Source organism: Salmo trutta, chromosome 16 (assembly GCF_901001165.1).
Source record: "Salmo trutta chromosome 16, fSalTru1.1, whole genome shotgun sequence".
Lineage (NCBI taxonomy): Eukaryota > Metazoa > Chordata > Actinopteri > Salmoniformes > Salmonidae > Salmo > Salmo trutta.
Genome location: NC_042972.1, coordinates 21,580,864 through 21,605,863, shown reverse-complemented (window position 1 = coordinate 21,605,863; position 25,000 = coordinate 21,580,864). Strand labels below are relative to the sequence as shown.

Sequence of the window (25,000 nt, the reverse complement as noted above, 5' to 3'; positions counted from 1 at the left end):
CATGTCAGAGCGGAAGTGTCCTTGACTTGTTGTGAAGCACATCCGTGTAGGATATCCCCACTCTCTACCTCCCTGTCGCACTCAAACAAACAAGAAGGATGGCTAGCTTCGTACAGGATACAGCAAGTACCACCTCCATCCATCCGCCGTGCTCTATCTGTCCGTCCGCCCTTGAAAAAGAGGGATAACATTTCAGAGAGTTGGGATGTTGTTTCCTGTGTAGGGCTGAGCTGCTGCTCCACTGGATGTAGAAAGAGACACAATGTAAACAGTGGAGCCCAGTCAGCTGAGCTGTGTTGACATGGAGCAGCCATGTTTTGTGTCCCAAATGGCACCACTAAGAGCCTTGGTCAAAAGTAGTGCAGTATATAGGGAATAGGGTGCACAACCATGGGGAATATAGGGAATTGGGGAATAACCATGGAATGATGACAATAACTCATGTTTGATGTTTGACATTCCTCTGGTTTGAGGAACAGACGCCTCACAAGTCCTCAACTGGCAGCTTCATTAAAAAGTACCCGCAAAACACCAGTCTCAACGTCAACAGTGAAGCAGCGACTCCGGGATGCTGGCCTTCTAGGCAGAGTTCCTCTGTCCAGTGTCTGTGTTCTTTTGACCATCTTAATATTTAATTTTTATTGGCTAGTCTGAGATATGGCTTTTTCTTTGCAACTCTGCCTAGAAGGTCAGCATCCCGGAATCGCCTCTTCACTGTTGATGTTGAGACTAGTGTTTTGCGGGTACTATTTAATGAAGCTGCCAGTTGAGGACTTGTAATACAATACTACTTGAGTACAATACTACTTGAGTACAAGTCTGTTTCTCAAACTAGACACTCTAATGTACTTGTCCTCTTGCTCAGTTGTGCACTGGGGCCTCCCACTCTTTCTACTCTGGTTAGAGCTAGTTTGCGCTGGTCTGTGAAGGGAGTAGTACACCGCGTTGTACGAGAGCTTCAGTTTCTTGGAAATTTCTCGCATGGAATAGCCTTTATTTCTCAGAACAAGAATAGACTGAGTTTCAGAAGAAAGTTATTTGTTTCTAGCCATTTCGAGCCTGTAATCGAACCCACAAATGCTGATGCTCCAGATACTCAACTAGTTTAAAGAAGGCCAGTTTTATTGCCTCTTTAATCAGCACAACAGTTTTCAGCTGTGCTAACATAATTGCAAAGGGTTTTCTAATCATAAATTAGCCTTTTAAAATGATAAACTTGGATTAGCTAACACAACGTGCCACTGGAACACAGGAGTGATGGTTGCTGATAATGGGCCTCTGTACGCCTATGTAGATATTCCATAAAAAATCTGCCGTTTCCAGCTACAATAGTCATTTACAACATTAACAATGTCTACAATGTATTTCTGATCAATTTTGATATTTTAATGGAGAATTTTTTTTGCTTTTCTTTCAAAAACAAGGACATTTCTAAGTGACCCCAAACTTTTAAACGGTAGAGTATGTAAATAGGGCAGCAGCCTCTAAGGTGCAGGGTTGCGTAACCAGGTGGAAGCCGGCTAGTGATGGCTATTTAAGTCTGATGGCCTGATGGCCTTGCAATACAAAACAATACATACATAATCCAAAAAATACGTTTTATATAGGATGAACCATGACTAGAATACAGTATATACAATGAGTTGACGTTGAGGGAGAGGTTATTTTCCTGGGACCACTCTGTTGTCATCAGCAAACTTGATGAATGATTTGGAGACGTGTGTGACCACGCAGTCATGGGTGCTCAATTCTGCACCCTGATTATTACTAACATTCAGAAAGTTTAACTTTTAATGCTTGTGTTAAGTGGTTGTTTAGCCCTCCTTAATTGAATGCACTTAGTATAAGTCTGTCTGGATAAGAGTATCTGCTAAATGAAGGTGATGTTACTCTAAATGTTTTCTGAAAATGTTGCAGAGAAAGTGGTGGAGAAGCTGACGGTGGCCATTTTAGATCTGGTGGAGCTGTACTGCAGCACATTCAACGCTAACTTCCACACCACGGTGCAGAGCAACCGGCACACGGTGCCCAGACAGGAAGCAGGCCTGGTCACCAACGTCCTATCCTTTAGTGTCTACGCTGCTCACCGCATCCCCATCACATGGGCGGCCAGGTAACACACACACACAGGCAGCTGTTCAGGCTGGATTTCCCTAGTATAATCTATGAGGATGCCATTGTGTTATGGACCATTGTGTTATCCTTCTCCCTCCCTCTCCTTCTCCTCAGTGGTGGAAAAAGTACCCGATTTTCATTCTTGAGTGAAAGTAAACATACCTTAGAGTAGTAAAAGAGAAGAGAAGTAAAAGTGAAAGTCACCCAGTAAAATACTACTTGAGTACAAGTCTAAAAGTATTTGGTTTTAAATAAATGTAATTGCTAAAATATACTTAAGTATCAAAAGTAGAAGTATAAATCATTTTAAATTCCTTATATAAAGCAAACCAGATGGCATCATTTTCTTGTTTTTTAAATTTACGGATAGCCAGGGGCATGGTCCAACACTAAGTATGTGTTTAGTAAGTCCACCAGATCAGAGGAAGTAGGGATGACCAGGGATGTTCTGATAAGTGTGTGAATAATAAAAAAATTCTGTCCTGCTAAGCATCCAAAATGTAACGAGTACTTTAGGGTGTCAGGGAAAATGTATGAAGTAAAAAGTACATCATTTTCTTTCGGAATGTAGTGAAGTAAAAGGTGTCAAATATAAATAGTAAAGTACAGATACTCCAAAAAACGACTTAAGTACTTTACACCACTGCTTCTCCTTATCCCTCTCCCTCTCTCTCTTATTCTCCCTCTCTCATTCTCTGTCCTTCTATTTCTCTTTCCTTCTCCCTCCCATTCCCTCTCTACTTTCTATCTCATTCTCTCTCCCTTCTCTCTCTCTCCATCCCCTTCTCTCTCTCCCCTTCTCCCTATCCTCTCCCCTCTACATATCCTCTCCTCTTCTCCATATCCTGTCCTCTTCTCCTTCTCCCTATCCCCCCTCCCCTCCTCCCTCTACTTCTCTCTTTCCATCACCCTCCATCCCATTTTCACTTCTCTTACTTTTCCCATCCTCTCTTCCATCTTCTACCCTTTTTCCTCCCTTTTCTCTACCATCACATCCCTCCCTCTATATTGACCTGAGTGAATTCAGTTCAGGCCAAACCCTCCCCCTGAATCTCCATGAATCTGTCTTCTCTCAGCACCTTTCCTCAATTCTCCTCTGGCACTGCCACATATGCAGAGGTATATGCACTGCCATCCCACCATTCCCATACATTCTATACTCTACTCCTTACCCTACCCATTCCCCCACACTCACCCTGCAGCCCTATTGCCATTACCATTGTCTCTGCTCCTAGACTTTCCCCTGTACCCTCCCTATCCCCACCGCCGTCTATGGCCCTCCTTCACTCCCCCACCCCCTTCCAGCCACATGAATGGTCCGCTCTGCTCCACCCCCTCCCCTCTCCAGACCCCAGTTGGCTGGCTCCTTTGTCTCCCCCTGAAACTGATGCTGGCACGTGATTGATTGACAGCCTGGGAACCCTGCCTAACCTTTGACCCGAAGGGGCGGGGCAGAGCTCTGGCTGGTCACTCGGCACCTGTCCGGCGGTTTCACATGCCATCTGTGTGTGTGAAGGTGTGTCTTTGTATGCAGGAAGACAGATCAATTGATACCAAAATATCAGCTAATCTCCCACACAATAGATATCCTCTGTATTGATAAGGTTTTCAGATAGGGATTTAGGTAGCAGTTAGGAATGTGCATATTTCCCTTTCAAGACGATTCGATATGTATTTAGATACATGGGCTCCGACACGATACAGGAACGATACGTTTTAGTTTGAATCGATTCAGTTCCATTTGGTTTGATTACAGAACGAATCAATGCAATGTTGTTTGATACGATTCGATGCACTAACGTTTTTTTTTGCATAAACACATTCATTTTACATAAGTCCTTACCCTACCCATTCCCCCACACTCACAGGCTATAGCCAGATCAGAGTTGTTTCCAGTAGCTTAACTTTTATTCCGGTAAAACACCATTTTCAACATGGCAGAGATAACAATAACCTAATAAGCCTAATATCACGCAAGCCATTTTTGCATTTGAATGCTGAAGATGCAGATGCGCAAGATCTGGAGCAGGCTGCCTACCTTGCGTTGGTCAGTGCGCAAAGCTGTGCACAGTGCTCAGTTTGACAAGGCTACTGATGTTCCCTAGGGTTGTTCGGCATGCAAAATGACTTGTAGATCAATGACTCAACACAGTTACCTGCTTAGTTCCACACTGAAGGAAAGGCTACATCAGTTGTCAAACTATGAGGTATTTTTGGAAGGTAGAAAAAAAGTCATATGAGCAACATTTTTATCAGTTTGTGGTCCGATGGAGTCCTGTCTTAAACATTTAGTACGGGCGCTGATGGGTGTCGGGCGCTGATGGGTGTCGAGCGCTGATGGGGGCAGGGCCGGGCGCTGATGGGGGCCGGGCCGGGCGCTGATGGGGGCCGGGCGCTGATGGGGGCCGGGCCGGGCGCTGATGGGGGCCGGGCCGGGCGCTGATGGGGGCCGGGCCGGGCGCTGATGGGTGTCGGGCCGGGCGCTGATGGGTGTCGGGTAATCGTTACTTCCCTAGTAGCAATAGCACTCTACTGTAAGACAAATTACATGGTAACATTGTTACAAAATGTTATGTGAGCACCTTTTGGCTTTTCTTAGCCGAGCATTCAGAGGTTGAGAGAGCGACTAATACATGCTATACAACATACACACACTCACATCAGAACATACGGTCAGAAGACCAATGAAGAAATGTCTTTACTTGTTTTTCAGAAGTTCACTTGACTCGGTGCTCAGTTACTTGTAATATTAGCATTTCCAGGCGTAGTCATTATGAAACCCCATTGGCCTATCATCTACACTGAGTGTACAAAACATTAAAAACACCTTCATAATATTGAGTTTGCATTTAACCGGTCTCCTCCCCTTCATCTACACTGATTTAAGTAGATTTAACAAGTGACGTCACTAAAGGATCATAGCTTTCACCTAGATTCACCTTGTCATGGAATTAGCTCATCTCCTCTCTGTTATCCCATTGGCTGATTTCCACTTCCTCTTCCTATCAGCTACGAGGGCTTCTTCCTGTCGTGCTCTCTGACCCATGGAGGGGCGGAGCTTTGTGCCCCCCAGCACACCAGCAAACAGCAGGTCAGCAAATACCTGTTTCACCTGGTAGTCTGGGACCAGAGGTATGTACCCAATCACAGCCTGTCACAACAGACCTTATAGGCACCTTAACCAACCTCACAGAGATGTTCACCACTCAGTGAGTCTATGTATCCTAATATTACTTGATGCTTATCATTTAAAAGCAATCTAGATATTTGCTATCCAAACAACCACTTCTAACAACATGTACTCATACACAACGTACACATAGGCTTCCTAAAGCATGTTAGTGTTCAAGCCTTCCCATTCTAGTACCAGGTGTTCTGTTTGTCCACCTACTTTCCCCTGTATGTGTCTACTGGAAAGAGCTGTTGGTCATGCATGTGGGTGTGTTTATGTGTGGGTGGACATGTGTGTACTTATTGAAGAAGATGGAAAGTGTTTACAGTGTGTTGTTATTTGTGGGTTGTAACTAGTCTCCTTGGCTATGTATGCAGCATCCGGTATCTATTTTCTGATCTCTGTACCTCCTGTTCTTGATGTGTTGTCCCTGGGGTTATTTTAAACATACTATTGTTTAAATATTATTTTTGCCTCTATTGTAATAATATTTTTAGTCCTCCGGTATCCGGGTGGATTTATAAAGTGTTGTAGAGGAACATGTTTTTGTCAACCCGGGTAGGCCTGCCTAATGGTTCCTTCAGATGTGACAACAATTTCGCAAAACCTTGACCCTAAAACACCACTTCCCGAGAAGACTGCTTGACAGTGTCCAGCTTGTTGAAGCTTCTTGAGATGGAATAAACACATAGGCCTGGCACAAATACCAAATAGGTCATGTTTCATTATGGTTGGAGTACATTGGAGTTTGGACAGGAAGTGCAGCAGGCTACAGCCTTGTAGGGTAGCCTTCCTCGAACTGTTCTTGGTTTGTTGGTTGTGTGTAAGTCTTCAATGTACATTTGTCTTTTTGGCAGGACGACTCATCTTAAAGTCCTACTCCATTCTCCTTTTCACCTAATTATCACCTGATTTCTTTAACAAAAGGCACATCTCAATAGGTGGTCCATGTGTCCTCATAACCTCATGTGTCCTTTGAGCTCCCAAGTGGCACAGAGGTCTAAGGCACTGCATCTCAGTGCTAGAGGCGTCACTACAGACCTTGGTTCGATTCCAGGCTGTATCACAACCGGCCGTGATTGGGAGTCCCATATGGTGGCGCACAATTGGCCCAGAGTCGTTAGGGTTTGGCCAGGGTAGCCCGTCATTGTAAATAAGAATTTGTTCTTAACTGACTTGCCTAGTTAAATGAAGGTTCAAAAAAATGACATGGCACAAGTTGGGGGGTGAGCCATTCCTCTTTTGTTCTCTATTGTTCCTCAAGTATCTATTCCGGGACTCCCGCCCATAGTGTACATACAGCCCCCGTAACTGAACATGTTGTCTTAGTTAGCGAAGCATGCTAGCAGATCCACCAGTGGGGTTTAACTCAGAACCAATGGTGTTTGTTCATCACACTACTGTTTTTAGTTGGCTCGATGCTAGCTTCTTTCATGCTAACGAGTCTTTGAAGTTTTAGGATTCCAACAGAGTTCTTTATGTGTTATTCTCTTTCATGTGGGAGACGTGTTGAAAGCACACGGCAGAGGGCTAAATATAAATGGAGGGCTCGTTTACTAGCTCTAACTTTACTCTGCTGTTCAGTTACAGTGAGGGCTCGTTTACTAGCTCTATAACAGTATTCTGCTGTTCAGTTACAGTGAGGGATCGTTTACTAGCTCTATAACAGTATTCTGCTGTTCAGTTACAGTGAGGGCTCGTTTACTAGCTCTATAACAGTATTCTGCTGTTCAGTTACAGTGAGGGATAGTTTACTAGCTCTATAACAGTATTCTGCTGTTCAGTTACAGTGAGGGATCGTTTACTAGCTCTATAACTTTACTCTGCTGTTCAGTTACAGTGAGGGATAGTTTACTAGCTCTATAACAGTATTCTGCTGTTCAGTTACAGTGAGGGATCGTTTACTAGCTCTATAACAGTATTCTGCTGTTCAGTTACAGTGAGGGATAGTTTACTAGCTCTATAACAGTATTCTGCTGTTCAGTTACAGTGATGGATCGTTTACTAGCTCTAACTTTACTCTGCTGTTCAGTTACAGTGAGGGATAGTTTACTAGCTCTAACTTTACTCTGCTGTTCAGTTACAGTGAGGGATCATTTACTAGCTCTAACTTTACTCTGCTGTTCAGTTACAGTGAGGGATCGTTTACTAGCTCTATAACTTTACTCTGCTGTTCAGTTACAGTGAGGGATAGTTTACTAGCTCTATAACTTTACTTTGCTGTTCACTAGCAGTTACAGTGCCACTCCCAGACTTCTCTCTTCTAGGACAATTTGTATTTATATTATAGCTACTGCATTTCACAATTCAACTACAACTGAATCTCTCTCTCCCACTCTCTCAACCCCCCACGCTTTCTTTCCTTCTCTATTCTCTATTCCTCTCTTCCCCTTCAATCCTTCTCTATATCCTCCTCTCTCATTGCATTCCTTCCTTCCTTCCTTCCTTCCTTCCTTCCTTCCTTCCTTTCCTCTTTCTACCCTGCAGGGTGTGTTTCCCAGTGCAGATCAACCAGTTGCCAAGGGAGACCCAGCTGACAGTGACTCTGTATGCCAGTGCTCTGCCACCCCCTGGAGGAGTGGAAGAGAAGGGTAGTAAGCAGCGGCGCAGCATCGAATCCCTGGGCTGGGTCACCATGCCCCTCTTCAACTTCAGACAGTGAGTATTAGTCCACAGGAGGGAGGGTGGGTGGGTGCGTGTGTCTGAGATTATGACCATCACCCTCTCCCTCAGCATCCTGACATGTGGGAGGAAGCTACTGGGCCTGTGGCCTTCCACCCCAGGAAGTAACGCTCGCTCCAGCTTCCCCAACTTCAGCCAGCCTGACAGCGTCATCCTGCAGGTAACTGACCTAGTCTCTCTCTCTCACACACACACACACACACACACACACACACACACACACACACACACACACACACACACACACACACACACACACACACACACACACACACACACACGGCATATGTGCGCAAGCACACAATTTTTCTCCTCTTCCTTCCTCTCTTTCTCTTATTTCCCTCTATTTATTTTTCAAGGTGTAGTTCCCTATTACCTAGTGTCCTCCTTTATCACTGCCTCTCTTTTTCTCTATATCCCTCTTTTACAGCTTTCCTTCCTTTCCTCTCCGCCCTCCCTCTTCCTCACTCTCTCCGCCCTGTTTCAATAAAACGTACACCGTTGGTCCTGGTAAAAAGACCAGCCTATAAAAGGCTTATTCACATGCTACAGGTACAGTAGGTTTCCTGCCTCCGTGTGTAACATGAACGTTGGCTGTCTTTTGACCCGTTTTAGAGCTGTGGAGCAGATGGGGGTTTGGACTTCCAAAGTGCTCTGTCTGTCTCTATGACCAGAATACTCTCCACACATGTTAAAGCATAGGCAGAGGGACTCTCACGCACATTGGTAGTCATGCATGTAGTACACACACACACACACACACACACACACACACACACACACACACACACACACACACACTACAACTGCTATCTGCAGAAGGGACCTGAAAGTAGGTCAGTTGGATCTGCTCTGGTCAAAGAACTCACCCTGGATATTAGAGTGCCCTGCTGTCTGCCCTCCCTTCTGACACACACGTTCTCCTCGCTCTCACTCACTCATTCTCTCTCTCTCTCTCTCTCACGCACGTAGACACAGTGTTTCTTCCCAGCAGTATTGTATTGTAAACCCATTCCCTCATGCAGTGCCAGCCCAGTGTGTGGCAGTGCCAGCTGGCCTGTGACGCTGGTTCCCAGTGGCTCTTTGTCTCAGTGCTGTGGGCTGCGTTAAAATGGGATCTGTGTGTGTGTTCTATTGCAATCGGTCTCCTCGTTAATGTGGCGACATCATTTGAGGCTTCATACTTCATCACTGATGGCAGAACAACATATGCTTACACACACACACACACACACACACACACACACACACACACTCCCCCAGCATCGCATAAGACATATCTGGGGCCTGGCATACATCTGTCACTCATTAATCCGAATCTCTCTCTCTCTCACTCACTCTCTCACTCTCTCACTCACTCTCTCTCTCACTCACTCTCTCACTCTCTCTCTCTCTCACTCACTCTCTCACTCTCTCTCTCTCTCACTCTCTCACTCTCTCACTCTCTCACTCTCTCACTCTCTCACTCTCTCACTCACTCACTCACTCACTCACTCACTCACTCACTCACTCACTCACTCACTCACTCACTCACTCACTCACTCACTCACTCACACTGCCCCAACATCACATAAGACACATCTGGGGCCTGGCATTCATCTGTCACTCATTAATCCGAATGTAACCCCCTCTCTCTCTCACACACACATTTTCTTCTGCACACCGTCAAACATTTCAATGCCAAAACAAACTGACTGGATAATACATAAGAATTGATTTTCTATCTGACCTAATTTTGGTTATATTCCTGTCTTCCTTCTTCCTAAAGCCTTTCCCTCAGTGGCCTGCCATGACTTTACATTTCTTCTCTCTTGGCTTTTCATGTTATTTTTTCCCCTCCTACTTTCCTTGTTAATTCCTCACTTAATTCTGTTCCTCTCCTCTCCCCTAATCCCCCCTTCCATTTCTCCCATACACCCGTTACCTTGTCCAGTTGCTCATTAACAGTATTTTTACTCTCCGTACTCGATGAGTGTGTATTGTGTATACATATCTGTGAGAGTAACAATGATTATAAATCAAACCATATTTAGTTATTGAAGTACGTTTGCCTCATTACAACACTTCATGCAGATTCTTGGTGTTGTTGTTAGTGTGACCTCTGACCTCTTTCTCTAGGTGGACTTCCCAACGTCGTCATTTGAGGTGGGCTTCGGTACCCCCCCTCCTGCAGAGTTCAGTCCCCAGTATGACTTCTCCAGACTGGACCAGCACAGCCAGAGACAACTACAGGACGTTCTGCACAAGAAGTCACTTTTCTGGTGAGACAATTATTCTGGCTGGCCGTCTGTCTGGCTGGCCGTCTGTCTGGCTGGCCGTCTGTCTGGCTGGCCGTCTGTCTGGCTGGCCGTCTGTCTGGCTGGCCGTCTGGCCGTCTGTCTGGCTGGCCGTCTGTCTGAATGGTTGGCTGTCTGTTTGGCTGACTGTCTGGCTGTCTGTCTGGCTGACTGGCTGTCTGTCCATCAGTCTCGCTCTCTATCACGCTACCTTTCTACTCACTCTCTCCATGGGATGACAGAACAGCCCTGTCAGACTAACATAGTCATCCACTACATCATTGTAAAGTCACTCTTACACTGCATTAGAGCAGTAAGAGTTGTTGTGTACTGTATGTTCCTGTGCAAGTGTGCAAACCCAGCATCGTAGCGTTCAGCTGTATAAGTTCTTAAAGGGTGTTAATGGGTTGGTAGTGGACAGAACAGGAAGAGAGACAGGAGATATATGGGCAGTGTGGTGTTCTGGGGATGGTATTGGGAGGGGGGATGGGGAAAGAGAGAAGTGTTAATGGGTTGGTAGTGGACAGAACAGGAAGAGAGACAGGAGATATATGAGCAGTGTGGTGTTCTGGGGATGGTATTGGGAGGGGGGATGGGGAAAGAGAGAAGTGGATTTTAGTTGATGTCATAGCAGCAGCTGGTGGTGAATCTGCCCCAGATGATATTATACCCCCATCCTTTTTCCTCTCCCCTCTATTCTCTCCCCCCTTCTCCGCTCTTTTCCCATGTGTGTCTGTGTGGGTTTGTTTTGGGGAGGGGGGGTTTACTATCCTTGTGGGTATCAGAGTCCTTAAAAGGATAGTAAAACAAGGAAAAAACAGAAGTGGGGATATTTCGCCAGTCCCCACAAGGAAAAAAGCTATTTTAGGGTTACAATTCGAGTTAGGAGTTATGTTTAAGTTATGGGTTTGGGTTTAAGGTTAGGGTTAAGGGGTGGGTTTAGGGTTAGGGAAATAGGATTTTGAATGGGTATCAATTGTTTGGTCCCCACAGTGTAGTGTTTAGTCCATTAGACATTGTCATAGTTTATGATCTTTCTTGTGTGTTGTAAGAGAGATGAGCAGAAGCATGTTTATCCTGGACCAGAGTGGGTTTTGATGTTTACTTCCAAGCAGGATTCTGAAAATGGGGCTTTGGAGCGTGTCTTTGAAAGATGGAAGGAAGGGGAATGTGCTGTTTGTGTTTTGATGTTTGTTCAATGTTTACCTTGTGCCTTTCCCTCCACTCTCTTGACCTCTAAATAACCAGGAATGTCTTAATGTCAACCTATGAGGCTTTTGACTAGAATGTGCACTAGGGCTGGACGATATGGCCAAAATATCATATCACAGTATTTTTCACATTTATGACGGTATTTCATGTTTTTGAATAATACAAGTTTTAAATGTGCTTGTGTGTGACCCAAGGGTGGCAACACATACATTTTAAGGGATATCGATGGGTCTTTCGCCATTCTGGTTGTTTTATACTGTTCAATTAAACTTCAACCAACTTTTTCTGCATTTTCATAAATTTCTGCATTTCCTGCGCTAACTTAAGATCATTTCCACACTGCCACGTAGGGTTGTGCGATATGGGCAAAAAATCTAGGTCTTATTTTTTACCAAATGTTGCAGTTTAGCCACAACTTGCTTACAAAAGACAAACTAACTGTTTGCAGATGTAAGAAACACAAACTAATAGTGTTAGTCTGTGGGGCGGGACTCGGCCTGTGGGGCGGGACTCGGCCTGTGGGGCGGGACTCGGCCTGTGGGGCGGGACTCGGCCTGTGGGGCGGGACTCGGCCTGTGGGGCGGGACTCGGCCTGTGGGGCACTAGGGGCGGGACTCGGCCTGTGGGGCACTAGGGGCGGGACTAGGCCTGTGGGGCACTAGGGGCGGGACTAGGCCTGTGGGGCACTAGGGGCGGGACTAGGCCTGTGGGGCGGGATTAGGTCGAAAGCGGCATGGAGCGTGAGAGAGAGGGCAGAGAGAGGTGACTCAAGTAGCGGAGTAAGCTATAAAAATGGACATTCCACACAGCGTATCACATTTAACAAGTGAAACATTCAAATACCGATATAGAAGGCAAAGTAAAAACCAAAACGGGTCCCTGCATCAATACCGGTATAAAGGAAAATACGGTATACCTCCCAGCCCCAATGTGCACACATTCAAAACTTCAACAAATGATGATTAATGGTCAGGATCAGTTTAATATTACATGGAAAAACACTAGATTTATCATTGTTGATGAATAATTAATTAAAGAAAAGTATTTCCACACAAGTGTACTGGCTTCAGTACCTTCCAATATCAGGCTCCAAGTGGGAAGTTGATCAGATGAGCTCATCCAATAGCAACAACTGTTGTCCAGCTGGATCAACCAATCCCGACAATGACACAGTATATTCAGCCAATGGAAACAACCGTACCAAGGATAACCCATCCAGTAGTAACAAAGACAAATCTTTTTCCAGCCCTCTGCTCTGTGTGTGTCTGTTAGAGAACAGAAACCTGAGTCTGTTGATTGAGACAGGGATACAAACATACACATATGAACGTGTCTGTTGATTGAGACAGGGATACAAACATACACATATGAACGTGTCTGTTGATTGAGACAGGGATACAAACATACACATATGAACGTGTCTGTTGATTGAGACAGGGATACAAACATACACATATGAACGTGTCTGTTGATTGAGAGAGGGATACAAACATACACATATGAACCCGTGTCTGTTGATTGAGACAGGGATACAAACATACACATATGAACGTGTCTGTTGATTGAGACAGGGATACAGACATACACAAATGAACCCGTGTCTGTTGATTGAGACAGGGATACAAACATACACATATGAACGTGTCTGTTGATTGAGACAGGGATTCAAACATACACATATGAACCTGTGTCTGTTGATTGAGACAGGGATTCAAACATACACATATGAACCTGTGTCTGTTGATTGAGACAGGGATACAAACATACACATATGAACCCGTGTCTGTTGATTGAGACAGGGATACAAACATACACATATGAACGTGTCTGTTGATTGAGACAGGGATTCAAACATACACATATGAACCTGTGTCTGTTGATTGAGACAGGGATTCAAACATACACATATGAACCTGTGCGTGTATGTGATGACTATGAATCTACTATATGAATTGATACTGTTTATTCTCCCTTCAACCAGTCACTCGATCTCCCTTTATTTTTCTTCCTCATTATCTCTCTCTCCTTTACTCCCCTTTTCTGTCTGTCTGTCTCTCTCTCTCTCTCTCTCTCCTTTACTCCCCTTTTCTGTCTCTCTCTCTCCTTTACTCCCTTTTTCTGTCTCTCTCTCTCTCTCTCTCTCCTTTACTCCCTTTTTCTGTCTCTCTCTCTCCTTTACTCCCTTTTGCTGTCTCTCTCTCTCTCTCTCTCCTTTACTCCCTTTTTCTGTCTCTCTCTCTCCTTTACTCCCTTTTGCTGTCTCTCTCTCTCTCTCTCTCTCTCCTTTACTCCCTTTTTCTGTCTCTCTCTCTCTCTCTCTCTCTCTCTCTCCTTTACTCCCTTTTTCTGTCTCTCTCTCTCCTTTACTCCCTTTTGCTGTCTCTCTCTCTCTCTCTCTCCTTTACTCCCTTTTTCTGTCTCTCTCTCTCCTTTACTCCCTTTTTCTGTCTCTCTCTCTCCTTTACTCCCTTTTGCTGTCTCTCTCTCTCTCTCTCTCTCTCTCTCTCCTTTACTCCCTTTTTCTGTCTCTCTCTCTCCTTTACTCCCTTTTTCTGTCTGTCACTCTCTCCCTTACACACCTTCCAAACATTGTCTTTTTTTGTGTTTGCCTGTTTCAAATTTAACGATTGTTCTTTATTGGCGTAACCATGTTAGAGTGAGTATTGCCAAAGCAAAGAGAAACAGAGCAGTGTTATCGTGACAGAACAAAGAGAGCATTGATACGTGTTGGCCACATTTATATGAGGGTTATCAATCTCTTAATCTGTAGTAGATAGGATAGATGAAATGGTAAGAATATGTCAAGGCCCACGTAGAATGTGATTACAAGCAGCAGTAGTTCCTGGTTTTTGGATTTCGTCGTTGATCATTTGGAAAATCAGGATTGGGAGAAGGCTGTGCTTAAACTGGTGCGGTGATTTTCAAGCCTGTGTGCGGATGATAAACGCATTCCACTAGATTCCACAGCCACGAAGTCAAAATAGCCTGTATTGTAAAAATTCCTGAAAGTATAAACTTTGGCCATGATAAACACGGGTGAAATTAGCAGAACAGAGGGGTTTGGCCGATAGTTTCCGTTCACGAGAGAGGAGACTTCACTTCCTTTCTTCACACAAAGGTAATCACAATTGTTAACGGTATTCCCCAGAAGTTAAACAGGAAATGACAAACTTTCGCAAAATAATTTTACTTCTGAGTAACCAAGATTATCTATCTCTTTATTACAGTGGAGAGAGGCCATCTAATGCTGCTGAGAGCAACACCAAAATATACAGTATTTCCCCCTTTATTTCCAACCTTTTACCCTTTTACCCCTCCCTTCTCTCCATATCCCCCTCTTTCCCCCACTCTCAAGCTAAATATTATGTGAGCTTATATTTATTCTCTCTGTCTCTCTCTCTGTGTCTCTTTGTCTCTTGTGTGTCCAGGTTGACTCCAGAGGACAAGCGTCTGTTGTGGGAGAAGCGTTCGTTCTGCCAGTCAGAGAGTGGTGCCCTGCCCCTGGTGCTGGCTAGTGCCCCTCGCTGGGAGTGGGCATGTCTGTCAGACATCTATGCCCTGCTCCGCCAGTGGGCATGTCTCAACCACCACCACGCACTGGGCCTGCTGCATGCCACGTAAGGGGACGGTGTGTTTGCATGTGTGTATGTGGTTGCCAGGCAATGGTTTCTGGGGCAACACTTGCCAGGGAAACAGTCACTGGGCAATTGTCGCCAGAAGACCTGTGGTCACAATTCAACCTTGTCGTGATGTGTTCAGACTGGAGGTGTTCGTGTGGACCACAGACATGCTGGCAGTTTGGGGTCATGGTCAGAGATGGGAGTGGACCTGACAGGCTTAGAATCCTGTTCTGGAACATAAATACCATGAGTTCACAACCAGCAGGGCAACATGCATGACATCACATGCATCATCCTCTTTTAAACATGACAGTTCAATGATTAATGAGGTCCAAGCATTTGTTTGATCTCTCAAATATTTATTTATTTTGGATTGAAACAATGTAATAATATAATGCCAAATGTATTGAATGTGTATTAGGTTCCCTGATCAGGAGCTGAGGCATACTGCAGTACAGTGGATGGACTCTATCTCTGACCCTGAGCTGCTGGACTTCCTACCACAGCTGGTGCAGGTAACACTGTACCAATGCCTTATGATTATCATACAAACACCTCATTAGAGGGCTATGTGGAGCATCTAACCAACTCTCTCAATCGGGCTCGCTCACAGGCTCTGAAATACGAGTGTTACCTGGACAGCCCGTTGGTGCGTTTCCTGCTACGGAGAGCCATAGGGGACATGCGCATCGCACACTATCTCTTCTGGTAAAACTTACACACATATCAGCTCATGCATCAAGACACACTCAGCCTTCCTTTTGTCTTCACACACAACCTGATGTAGGCTCACAGACACACACAACCTGATGTAGGCTCACAGACACACACAACCTGATGTAGGCTCACAGACACACACACAACCTGATGTAGGCTCACAGACACACACACAACCTGATGTAGGCTCACAGACACACACACAACCTGATGTAGGCTCACAGACACACACACAACCTGATGTAGGCTCACAGACGCACCACCTCTTAACATAGACATGAGGCAATTCATCACTCACATTCGTTCACAGAAACACCCAATAAAAAGTGAAGTACAGCATTCCATACATGACAATGCTGTAATGTAGGACAATGTCATTGATGCGTTGTCTTCAGTAGGGAAAACATGTTTCCACCTGCTGGACAGATTAGGAAATACTCAAACAAACTCACTGGATGATGCATAAACAAATATTCTTAAAAATGAGTTAACACAATTACATCAGGGCCCATATTCATAAGAAGTAGGATTGCTGATCTAGGATCAGGTCCACCCTGTTAACCATTATGATTTAAAGGCTAAACTGATGCTAGAGGAGTACTCTGAGATGCTTCATGAATACGGGCCCTGAACACAAAGTACACCTTTGTTAAATACTCACATGTATAAATGTACACAGTACTGCACAGTGGACCACATGAACAATAGTCAGATGATACATTTCCTCTCTCTCCCAGGTTGTTGAAGGACACTCTGCAGGACAGTCAGTTCAGTGGGAGGTACCAGCACCTGTTAGCAGGCCTGCTGTGCTGTGTGGGTCGGGGTTTCCGAGAGGAGTTTGACAGACAGTGCTGGCTGGTCACCATCCTGGCTAAAGTAGCCCAACGTGTCCGGGACACGTCTCCCTCCAGCAGACAGGCCATCCTTCGAGAGGGACTGGAGGAGGTCAGGCAGTTCTTCTCAGTCAGTAGCAGCTGCCGTCTCCCCCTCAACCCTGGCATGCTGGTCAAAGCCATCAATATACAGGTACGTGTGTGTGTGTGTGTGTGTTTTACTGTGTGTGTGTGTGTGTGTGTGTGTGTGTGTGTGTTTTTATTCCTGTCTGTGTGTGATCTCTGTCTGCAGTTGTGTTCCTACTTCAACTCCAACGCCGTGCCCCTCAAACTGTCCTTCCAGAACCTGGATCCTCTGGGAGACAACATCAATGTCATCTTCAAGGTAAACATTTCAAACACCGCTGAATCAGAGAGCCACTTAACTTCTTGGGGCTATGTGGGACGTTAGCGTGCCACCCGTGGCGCACCCTATCAACAGCAGGTGCATTTCAAGAGCGGCAAATTTGAAACCAAATAAATGTCAAAATTCAAATTTCTCAAACATACAACTAACTTACAGCCTTTGAAAGATAAACATCTTCTTAATCTAACCACGTTGTCCGATTTCAAAAAGGTTTTACGGGGAAAGCATAAAGTTAGGTTATGTTAGGAGAGTACATTGATAATAGCTGTGTGTAATGCATTGTCGATTCGAAGACAGGCGTCACCAAAACCATAAAATCAGCTAAAATTATGCACTAACCTTTTACAATCTCCATCAGATGACACTCCTAGGACATTATGTTAGACAATGCATGCATTTTTAGTTCTATCAAGTTCATATTTATATCTAAAAACAGCGTTTTACTATGGCGTTGATGTTCAGGAAATCGTTTCCCTCCAATACCGGCAGTCAAGTCATGACAACAAAATAATTAATTAATATTAGAAAACATTGGTAAAATATTATATTGTCATTCAAAAAATTATAGATTTACATCTCTTGAACGCAATGGACTTGCCAGATTTAAAATTAACCTTACTGGGAAATCACACTTTGCAATAATCTGAGCACTGCGCCAGAAAAATACGCATTGCGATACAGACTAACCGCCATGTTGGAGAGATCTAAAATCGAAAATACTATGTAAATAATCCATTACCTTTGATTCTCTTCATCAGATGTCACTTCCAAAGAATCCCAGGTCCATAACTAATGTAGTTTTGTTCAAAAAAGCTCATCATTTATGTCCAAAAACCTCCGTGTTGTAGCACATGATCTAAGCCAGCCGGACTTCACTTCACTTCAAGAACGGAAAAAATATATTTACGTTCGTTCAAACATGTCAAACGTTGTATCGCATAAATCATTAGGGCCTTTTTTAACCAGAACATGAATAAAATTCAAGGCGGACCATTGGGTTCTCTTTTAAAACGTTTCGGAATGAGAGTACCCACCATCTACTCGCGCGCAAGGTGTCTAATGGGCCATCGCCGTTCCAAGGCTCTTCTTCAGTCAGATCTCAGAGTAGAAGACTCAAAACACTTTGTAAAGGCTGGGGACATCTTGTGGAAGCAATAGGAAGTGCCAAAACATTCCTCACCCCCTTTGTTTTTCAATGGTATAGGCTTAAAGTCAATTCAACACATCAGGTATCCACTTCCTGTCAGAATCTGTCTCAGGGTTTTGCCTGCCAAATGAGTTCTGTTATACTCACAGACACCATTCAAACAGTTTTAGAAACTTTAGGGTGTTTTCTATCCATATATAATAAGTATATGCATATTGTAGTTACTGGGTAGGATTAGTAACCAGATTAAATCGGGTACATTTTTTTTATCCAGCCTTGAAAATACTGCCCCCTATACCCTAACAGGTTAAGACTACTGAGATGCAGCCACTGTTGTGCACATTTTACTCTACTGAATCAACAAACCACTTAAATGTGCCTTTCTGAACCCTTGTTGACCTTCGACCACTGTGACTGCTGTATCTCCTGACCTCTGCTCTCAAGTCAGGTGACGACCTGCGCCAGGACATGCTGACCCTGCAGATCATCCGCATCATGAACAAGATCTGGATCCAGGAGGGGCTGGACATGAGGATGGTGATCTTCAGATGTTTTTCTACCGGACGAGGCAGAGGTAAGGAGGGAGGGGGAGAGAGCGAGAGGTTCTTGTTTTGATTGATTTAATAAAGTGATTTACGTCTGCTCTATACCAAATTAGCATACCCCCTGAGTCTCTTCCCTGTTTTACCTCTGGTAGTTGGGTGGATGGGACTACCAGCTCTCTGTAACTTAGAGGGCAACCAGTGGGTCCATATTACATTTACATTTACGTCATTTAGCAGACGCTGTTATCCAGAGCGACTTACATATCCTCTTTACCATGTTTCTTGTAGGTTGACAATGTCTATAGGATGACAATGTGTGTATTTCTGATATCTTTGGGGAAAGTAGAAGAAGCTTTTTCAGTCACCTCATTGAGTGCTGTAGCCTGCCTTTCCTGCTGTGCTCTCACGTCATGTTTGCCTGTGTGTATTATCAAATCAAATTTTATTTGTCACATGTGTCGAATACAAGTGTAGACTTTACCGTGAAATGTTTACTTACAAGCCCTTAACCAACAGTGCAGTTCAAACAGAAAATATTTACCAAGTAGACTAAAATAAAAAGTCATAATAAAAGTAACACAGTAAGAATAATGAGGCTATATACAGGGTGCACTGGTACCGAGTCATTGTGCGGGGGTACAGGCTAGTTGAGGTAATCTGTGTGTAGGTGGGGGCGAAGTGACTATGCATAGGTAACAAACAGCGAGTGTACAAAAGGGGGGGGGGTGTGTCAATGTACATTTTCTGGTGGCGATTTTATGAATTGTTCAGCAGTCTAATGGCTTGGGGGTAGAAGTTGTTGAGGAGCCTTTTGGTCCTAGACTTGGCGCTCCGGTACAGCTTGCCGTGCGGTAGCAGAGAAAACAGTCTATAACTTGGGTGACTGGAGTCTCTGATAATTTTATGGGCTTTCCTCTGACACCGCCTATTATATACATTTGAAGTCGGAGCGTTTACATACACCTTAGCCAAATACATTTATATAAATACATTTAATACATTTATTCACAATTCCTGACATTAAATCCTAGTAAACATTCCCTGTCTCAAGTCAGTTAGGATCAGAGTAATAGTAGAGAGTATGATTTATTTCAGCTTTTATTTCTTTCATCACATTCCCAGTGGGTCAGAAATGTACATACACTCAATTAGTAGTTGGTAGCATTGACTTTACATTGTTTAATTTGGGTCAAACGTTTCAGGTAGCCTTCCACAACCTTCCCACAATAAGTTGGGTGAATTTTGGCCCATTCCTCCTGACAGAGCTGGTGTAACTGAGTCAGGTTTGTAGGCCTCCTTGCTCGGACACGCTTTTTCAGTTCTGCCCACACATTTTCTATAGGATTGAGGCCAGGGCTTTGTGATGGCCTCTCCAATACCTTGACTTTGTTGTCCTTAAGCCATTTTGCCACAACTTTGGAAGTATGCTTGGGGTCATTGTCCATGTGGAAGACACATTTGCGACTAAGCTTTAACTTCCTGACTGATGTCTTGAGATGTTGCTTCAATATATCCACGTCATTTTCCTCTCTCATGATGTCATCTATTTTGTGAAGTGCACCAGTCCCTCCTGCAGCAAAGCACCCCCACAACATGATGCTGCCACCCCTGTGCTTTACGGTTGGGATGGTGTTCTTTGGCTTGCAAGCCTCCCACTTTTCCTCCTAACATAACGATGGTCATTATGGCCAAACAGTTCTATTTTTGTTTCATCAGACCAGAGGAAATTTCTCCAAAAAGTACAATCTTTGTCCACATGTGCAGTTGCAAACCATAGTCTGGCTTTTTTATGGTGGTTTTAGAGCAGTGGCTTCTTCCGTGCTGAGCAGCCTTTCAGGTTATGTCGATATAGGACTCGTTTTACTGTGGATATAGATACTTTTGTACCTGTTTCCTCCAGCATCTTCACAATGTCCTTTGCTGTTGTTCTGGGATTGATTTGCACTATTTGCACCAAGGTACGTTCATCTCTAGGAGACAGAACGCGTCTCCTTCCTGAGTGGTATGATGGCTGTGTGGTCCCATGGTGTTTATACTTGCGTACTATTGTTTGTACAGATGAACGTGGTACCTTCAGGCGTTTGGAAATTGCTCCCAAGGATGTACCAGACTTATGGAGGTCTACAATTTTTTTTCTGAGGTCTTGGCTGATTTCTTTTGAGTTTCCCATTATGTCAAGCAGAGAGGCACTGAGTTTGGTAGGCCTTGAAATACATCAACAGGTACACCTCCAATTGACTCAAATTATGTCAATTAGCCTCAGAAGAAGCTTCTAAAGCCATGACATCATTTTCTGGATTTTTCCCAGTTGTTCAAAGGCACAGTCAACTTAGTGTCTGTAAACTTCTGACCCACTGGAATTGTGATACAGTGAATTATAAGTGAAATAATCTGTCTGTAAACAATTGTTGGAAAGATTACTTGTGTCATGCACAAAGTAGATGTCCTAACTGACTTGCCAAAACTATAGTTTGTTAACAAGAAATGTGTGGAGTGGTTGAAAAAATAGTTTTAATGACTCCAACCTAAGTGTATGTAAACTTCCGACTTCAACTGTAGGTCTTGGATGGCAGGAAGCTAGGCCCCAGTGATGTATTGGGCCAATCGCACTATCCTCTGTAGCGCCTTACTGTCAGATGCCGAGCAGTTGCCATTGTTGGGGTTCGTTTTCTTGATCCTTGTCAATCATTGGTGAAATTAGCATTATGACAATATCTTTAATTAAATAATTGAAAAACCTTTATTAATGCAATTGCAGACAGAAGTTGACAACAGGAACATAACGCATGTTTCCAAGTAAGGTCTGCATCAATGAAAAGGTCCCATGTTATTTTATCAAACCCAAAATCCAGCCCTCGTGATGTCACTGCCTACGTCATTATCTTTTACTCATGAGACCAAAACCATGCCTACAAAGCTATATAAACAAGGCTCTTAGTGTGTTATCTAAAAACTTAGCAGTAAATGTCCAAAATGATTTATAGTGGATTGTCTGAGTAGTCTTATCTCCTACACTCCCCTGCAGAGTTCTGTCTCAGTCACACATTTCTCAGAGGGGTCTCTTTTTGAGAGAGAGAGAACTAGAAAACAACTGTGTAACAATATTAAAACCTCATAATGTGTATATATATTCTTAATCTGTGGTCTAGGACCCTATACATGTAAAGAGGGAGGGGTCTTATAAGCCCTCCCCTTCTATTAATACAACATAAGCATAATCAATTATTCTAATACATCAATCATTTGGTACAGCCCCAATGATGACCCCTAGGTGAACTTCTAACACCATACCAGGCGGTGATACAACCGGTCAGGATGCTCTCAGTGTTGCAGCTGTAGAACCTTTTGAGGATCTGGGAACTCATGCCAAATCTTTTCAGTCTCCTGAGGGGGAAAAGGTTTTGTCGTGCCCTCTTCACGACTGTCTTGGTATGTTTTGACCATGATAGTTCGTTAGTGATATGGACACCAAGGAACTTGAAACTCTCGACCTGCTCCACTACAGCCCTGTCAATGTTAATGGGGGCCTGTTCGGCCCACCTTTTGCTGTAGTCCACGATCAGCTCCTTTGTCTTGCTCACATTGAGGGAGAGGTTGTTGTCCTGGCACCACACTGCCAGTTCTCTGACCACCTCCCTATAGGAGCAGCATACCACCCTGCATACCACCCTGCATACCACTGCTGGCTTGCTTCTGAAGCAAGCAGGGTTAGTCCTGGTCAGTCCCTGGATGGGAGACCAGATGCTGCTGGAGGTGGTGTCAGATGGCCAGCAGGAGGCACTCTTTCCTCTGGTCTAAAAAATATCCCAATGCCCCAGGACACTGCCCTGTGTAGGGTGCCGTCTTTCGGATGGGATGTTAAACCTTGGTGTCCTGGCTAAATTCTCAATCTGGCCCTCAAAACCATCACGGTCACCTAATAATCCCCAGGTTACAATTTTCTCATTCATCCCTCTCCCCTGTAACTATTCCCCAGGTTGTTGCTGTAAGTGAGAATGTGTTTTCAGTCAACTTACCTGGTAAAATAACGAATAAATAAAAAAATAGGCTGTCTCGTTGTTGGTCGTCAGTGAATTTAATGATGGTGTTGGAGTTGTGTTTGGCCACACAGTCGTGTGTGAACAGGGATTACAGGAGGGGACTAAGTACACACCCCTGAGGGATCCCAGTGTTAAGGATCAGCGTGGCAGACGTGTTGTTGCGTACTCTTACCACCTGGGGGCGGCCTGTCAGGAAGTCCAGGATCCAGTTGCAGAGGGAAGTGTTTAGTCCCAGAGTCCTTAGCTTAGTGATGAGCTTTGTGGACACTATGGTGTTGAACGCTGAGTTGTAGTCAATGAACAGCATTCTCACATAGGTGTTCCTTTTGTCCAGGTGAGAAAGGGCAGTGTGGAGTGCGATTGAGATTATGTGGCTGGTTGACCAGAGTTGGTGCTCAGATTTATTTTTGTATAATTTATTTATAATACATTTTTCTTCTTGGCTTTAAAAGTATCTTCAGGCTAAACATTATTTTCAGGTTTCTGTTGTTCTTCTTTTGCTGGTCATTAGTTTGCCAGAGCATTTGCTGTATAGTCCTTGGGATAAGAATCTTTGGTTGTAATTTGGTCCAAAATCAGGTTGTAGGTTTGGAGTTTTGATTTGGAGTGAAGGTTATGTTGTGGAGGGTAGTAACCTGTTTATGTCCTTGTGAAAAAATCCAAGTTTATCCAACTCTAAATCTATCTCTTTGTAAAAAAATGTTTTGGGAAAAGTCTCCCTCTCTCTCAATTCAAAGGGCTTTATTGGCATGCGAAACATGTGTTTACATTGCCAAAGCAAATGAAATTGACAATAAACAAAGGGAAACATTACACTCTCAAAAGTTTTTTGACATTTCAAATGTTGTATTATTGGCTATGTACAGTGTTGTAATGTGCAAGTAGTTGAAGTATGAAAGGGAAAATAAATAAACCGATAAATATAGGTTGTATTTACAATGTTTGCTCCTCTGCTTTCCCTTTTCTCATGGCAACGGGCCACACATCTAGCTGATGTGACCGCACACTGCAGTAGTTTATCAATGTTTGATTTGTTTTCAAGTTCTTTGTGGGTATGTTTGATCTGGGGAAATGCACTATATATACAAAGGTATGTGGACATGCCTTCAAATTAGTGGGTTTGGCTATTTCAGCCACACCTGATAGGTGTGTATAAAATCGAGCACACAGCCATGCAATCCCAATAGATAAACGTTGTCAGTAGAATGGCATTACTGAAGAGCTCAGTGACTTTCAACGTGGCACCGTCATAGGATGTCACCTTTCCACCAAGTCAGTTCGTCAACTTTCTGCCCTGCTAGAGCTGCCCCGGCAACTGTAAGTGCTGTTATTGGGAAGTGGAAACGCCTAGGAGCAACAATTGCTCAGCCACGAAGTGGTAGGCCACACAAGCTCACAGAGCGGGAGCCCCGAGTGCTGAAGCGAGTAGCGTGTAAAAAATTGTCTGTCCTTGTTTGCAACACTCACTACCAAGTTCCAAACTGCCTCTGGAAGCAACGTCAGCACAAGAACTGTTCGTTGGGAGCTTCATAAAATGGGTTTGGCGGATGCCAGGAGAACGCTACCTGCACCAATGCATGGTGCCAACTGTAAAGTTTGGTGGAGGAGGAATAATGGTCTGGGGCTGTTTTTCATGGTTCAGGCCCCTTTGTTCCAGTGAAAGGAAATCTTAACGTTATAGCGTACAAAGATATTCTAGGCGATTCTGTGCTTCCAACTTTGTGGCAAAAGTTTGGGGAAGGCCTTTTCTTGTTTCAGCATGACAATGCCCCTTTTCCACAAAGCGAGGTCCACAGAGAAATGGTTTGTCGGTGTGGAAGAACTTGATTGGCCTGCACTGAGCTCTGACCCCAACCCCATCGATCACTTTTGGGATGAATTGGAACACCGACTGCGAGCCAGGATTACTCGGCCAGCATCAGTCCCTGACCTCACTAGTGGCTAAATGGAAGCAAGTCCCCGCAGCAATATTCCAACATCTAGTGGAAAGCCTTCCCAGAAGAGTGGAGGCTGTTATAGCAGCATAGGGATAACCAACTCCATATCAATGCCCATGATTTTGAAATGAGAAGTTCGACGAGCAGGTGTCCACATACTTTTTGGTTATGTAGCGTATGTGTCTCTCTCGCCCTCCTCTTTCTCCTCTCGCTCTCTCTCTTTCTCGTCTCTCTCTTCTCTCCTCCCTCTCTCTCAGGTATGGTGGAGATGATTCCCCAGGCTGAGACTCTGAGGAAG

The 25,000-nt window shown here is 44.3% G+C and overlaps 1 protein-coding gene across 3 annotated transcripts in view; it reads left to right on the top strand.

The window, feature by feature from the left end:
* The window catches only part of LOC115150304 (phosphatidylinositol 4-phosphate 3-kinase C2 domain-containing subunit beta-like), a 122,157-nt gene that overhangs the window by 24,113 nt on the left and 73,044 nt on the right, over positions 1 to 25,000 (top strand). For all 3 annotated transcript variants that reach the window (XM_029693444.1, XM_029693443.1, XM_029693445.1), the window contains exons 11-22: positions 1,918 to 2,113; positions 5,125 to 5,247; positions 7,775 to 7,945; positions 8,021 to 8,129; positions 10,088 to 10,230; positions 14,886 to 15,074; positions 15,499 to 15,592; positions 15,691 to 15,785; positions 16,532 to 16,820; positions 16,920 to 17,012; positions 18,625 to 18,754; positions 24,960 to 25,000. The exon at positions 24,960 to 25,000 is cut by the window's right edge and continues 96 nt beyond it. In XM_029693444.1, coding sequence (XP_029549304.1) covers positions 1,918 to 2,113; positions 5,125 to 5,247; positions 7,775 to 7,945; positions 8,021 to 8,129; positions 10,088 to 10,230; positions 14,886 to 15,074; positions 15,499 to 15,592; positions 15,691 to 15,785; positions 16,532 to 16,820; positions 16,920 to 17,012; positions 18,625 to 18,754; positions 24,960 to 25,000 — 1,673 coding nt within the window. The remainder of the gene's footprint in view (positions 1 to 1,917; positions 2,114 to 5,124; positions 5,248 to 7,774; positions 7,946 to 8,020; positions 8,130 to 10,087; positions 10,231 to 14,885; positions 15,075 to 15,498; positions 15,593 to 15,690; positions 15,786 to 16,531; positions 16,821 to 16,919; positions 17,013 to 18,624; positions 18,755 to 24,959) is intronic.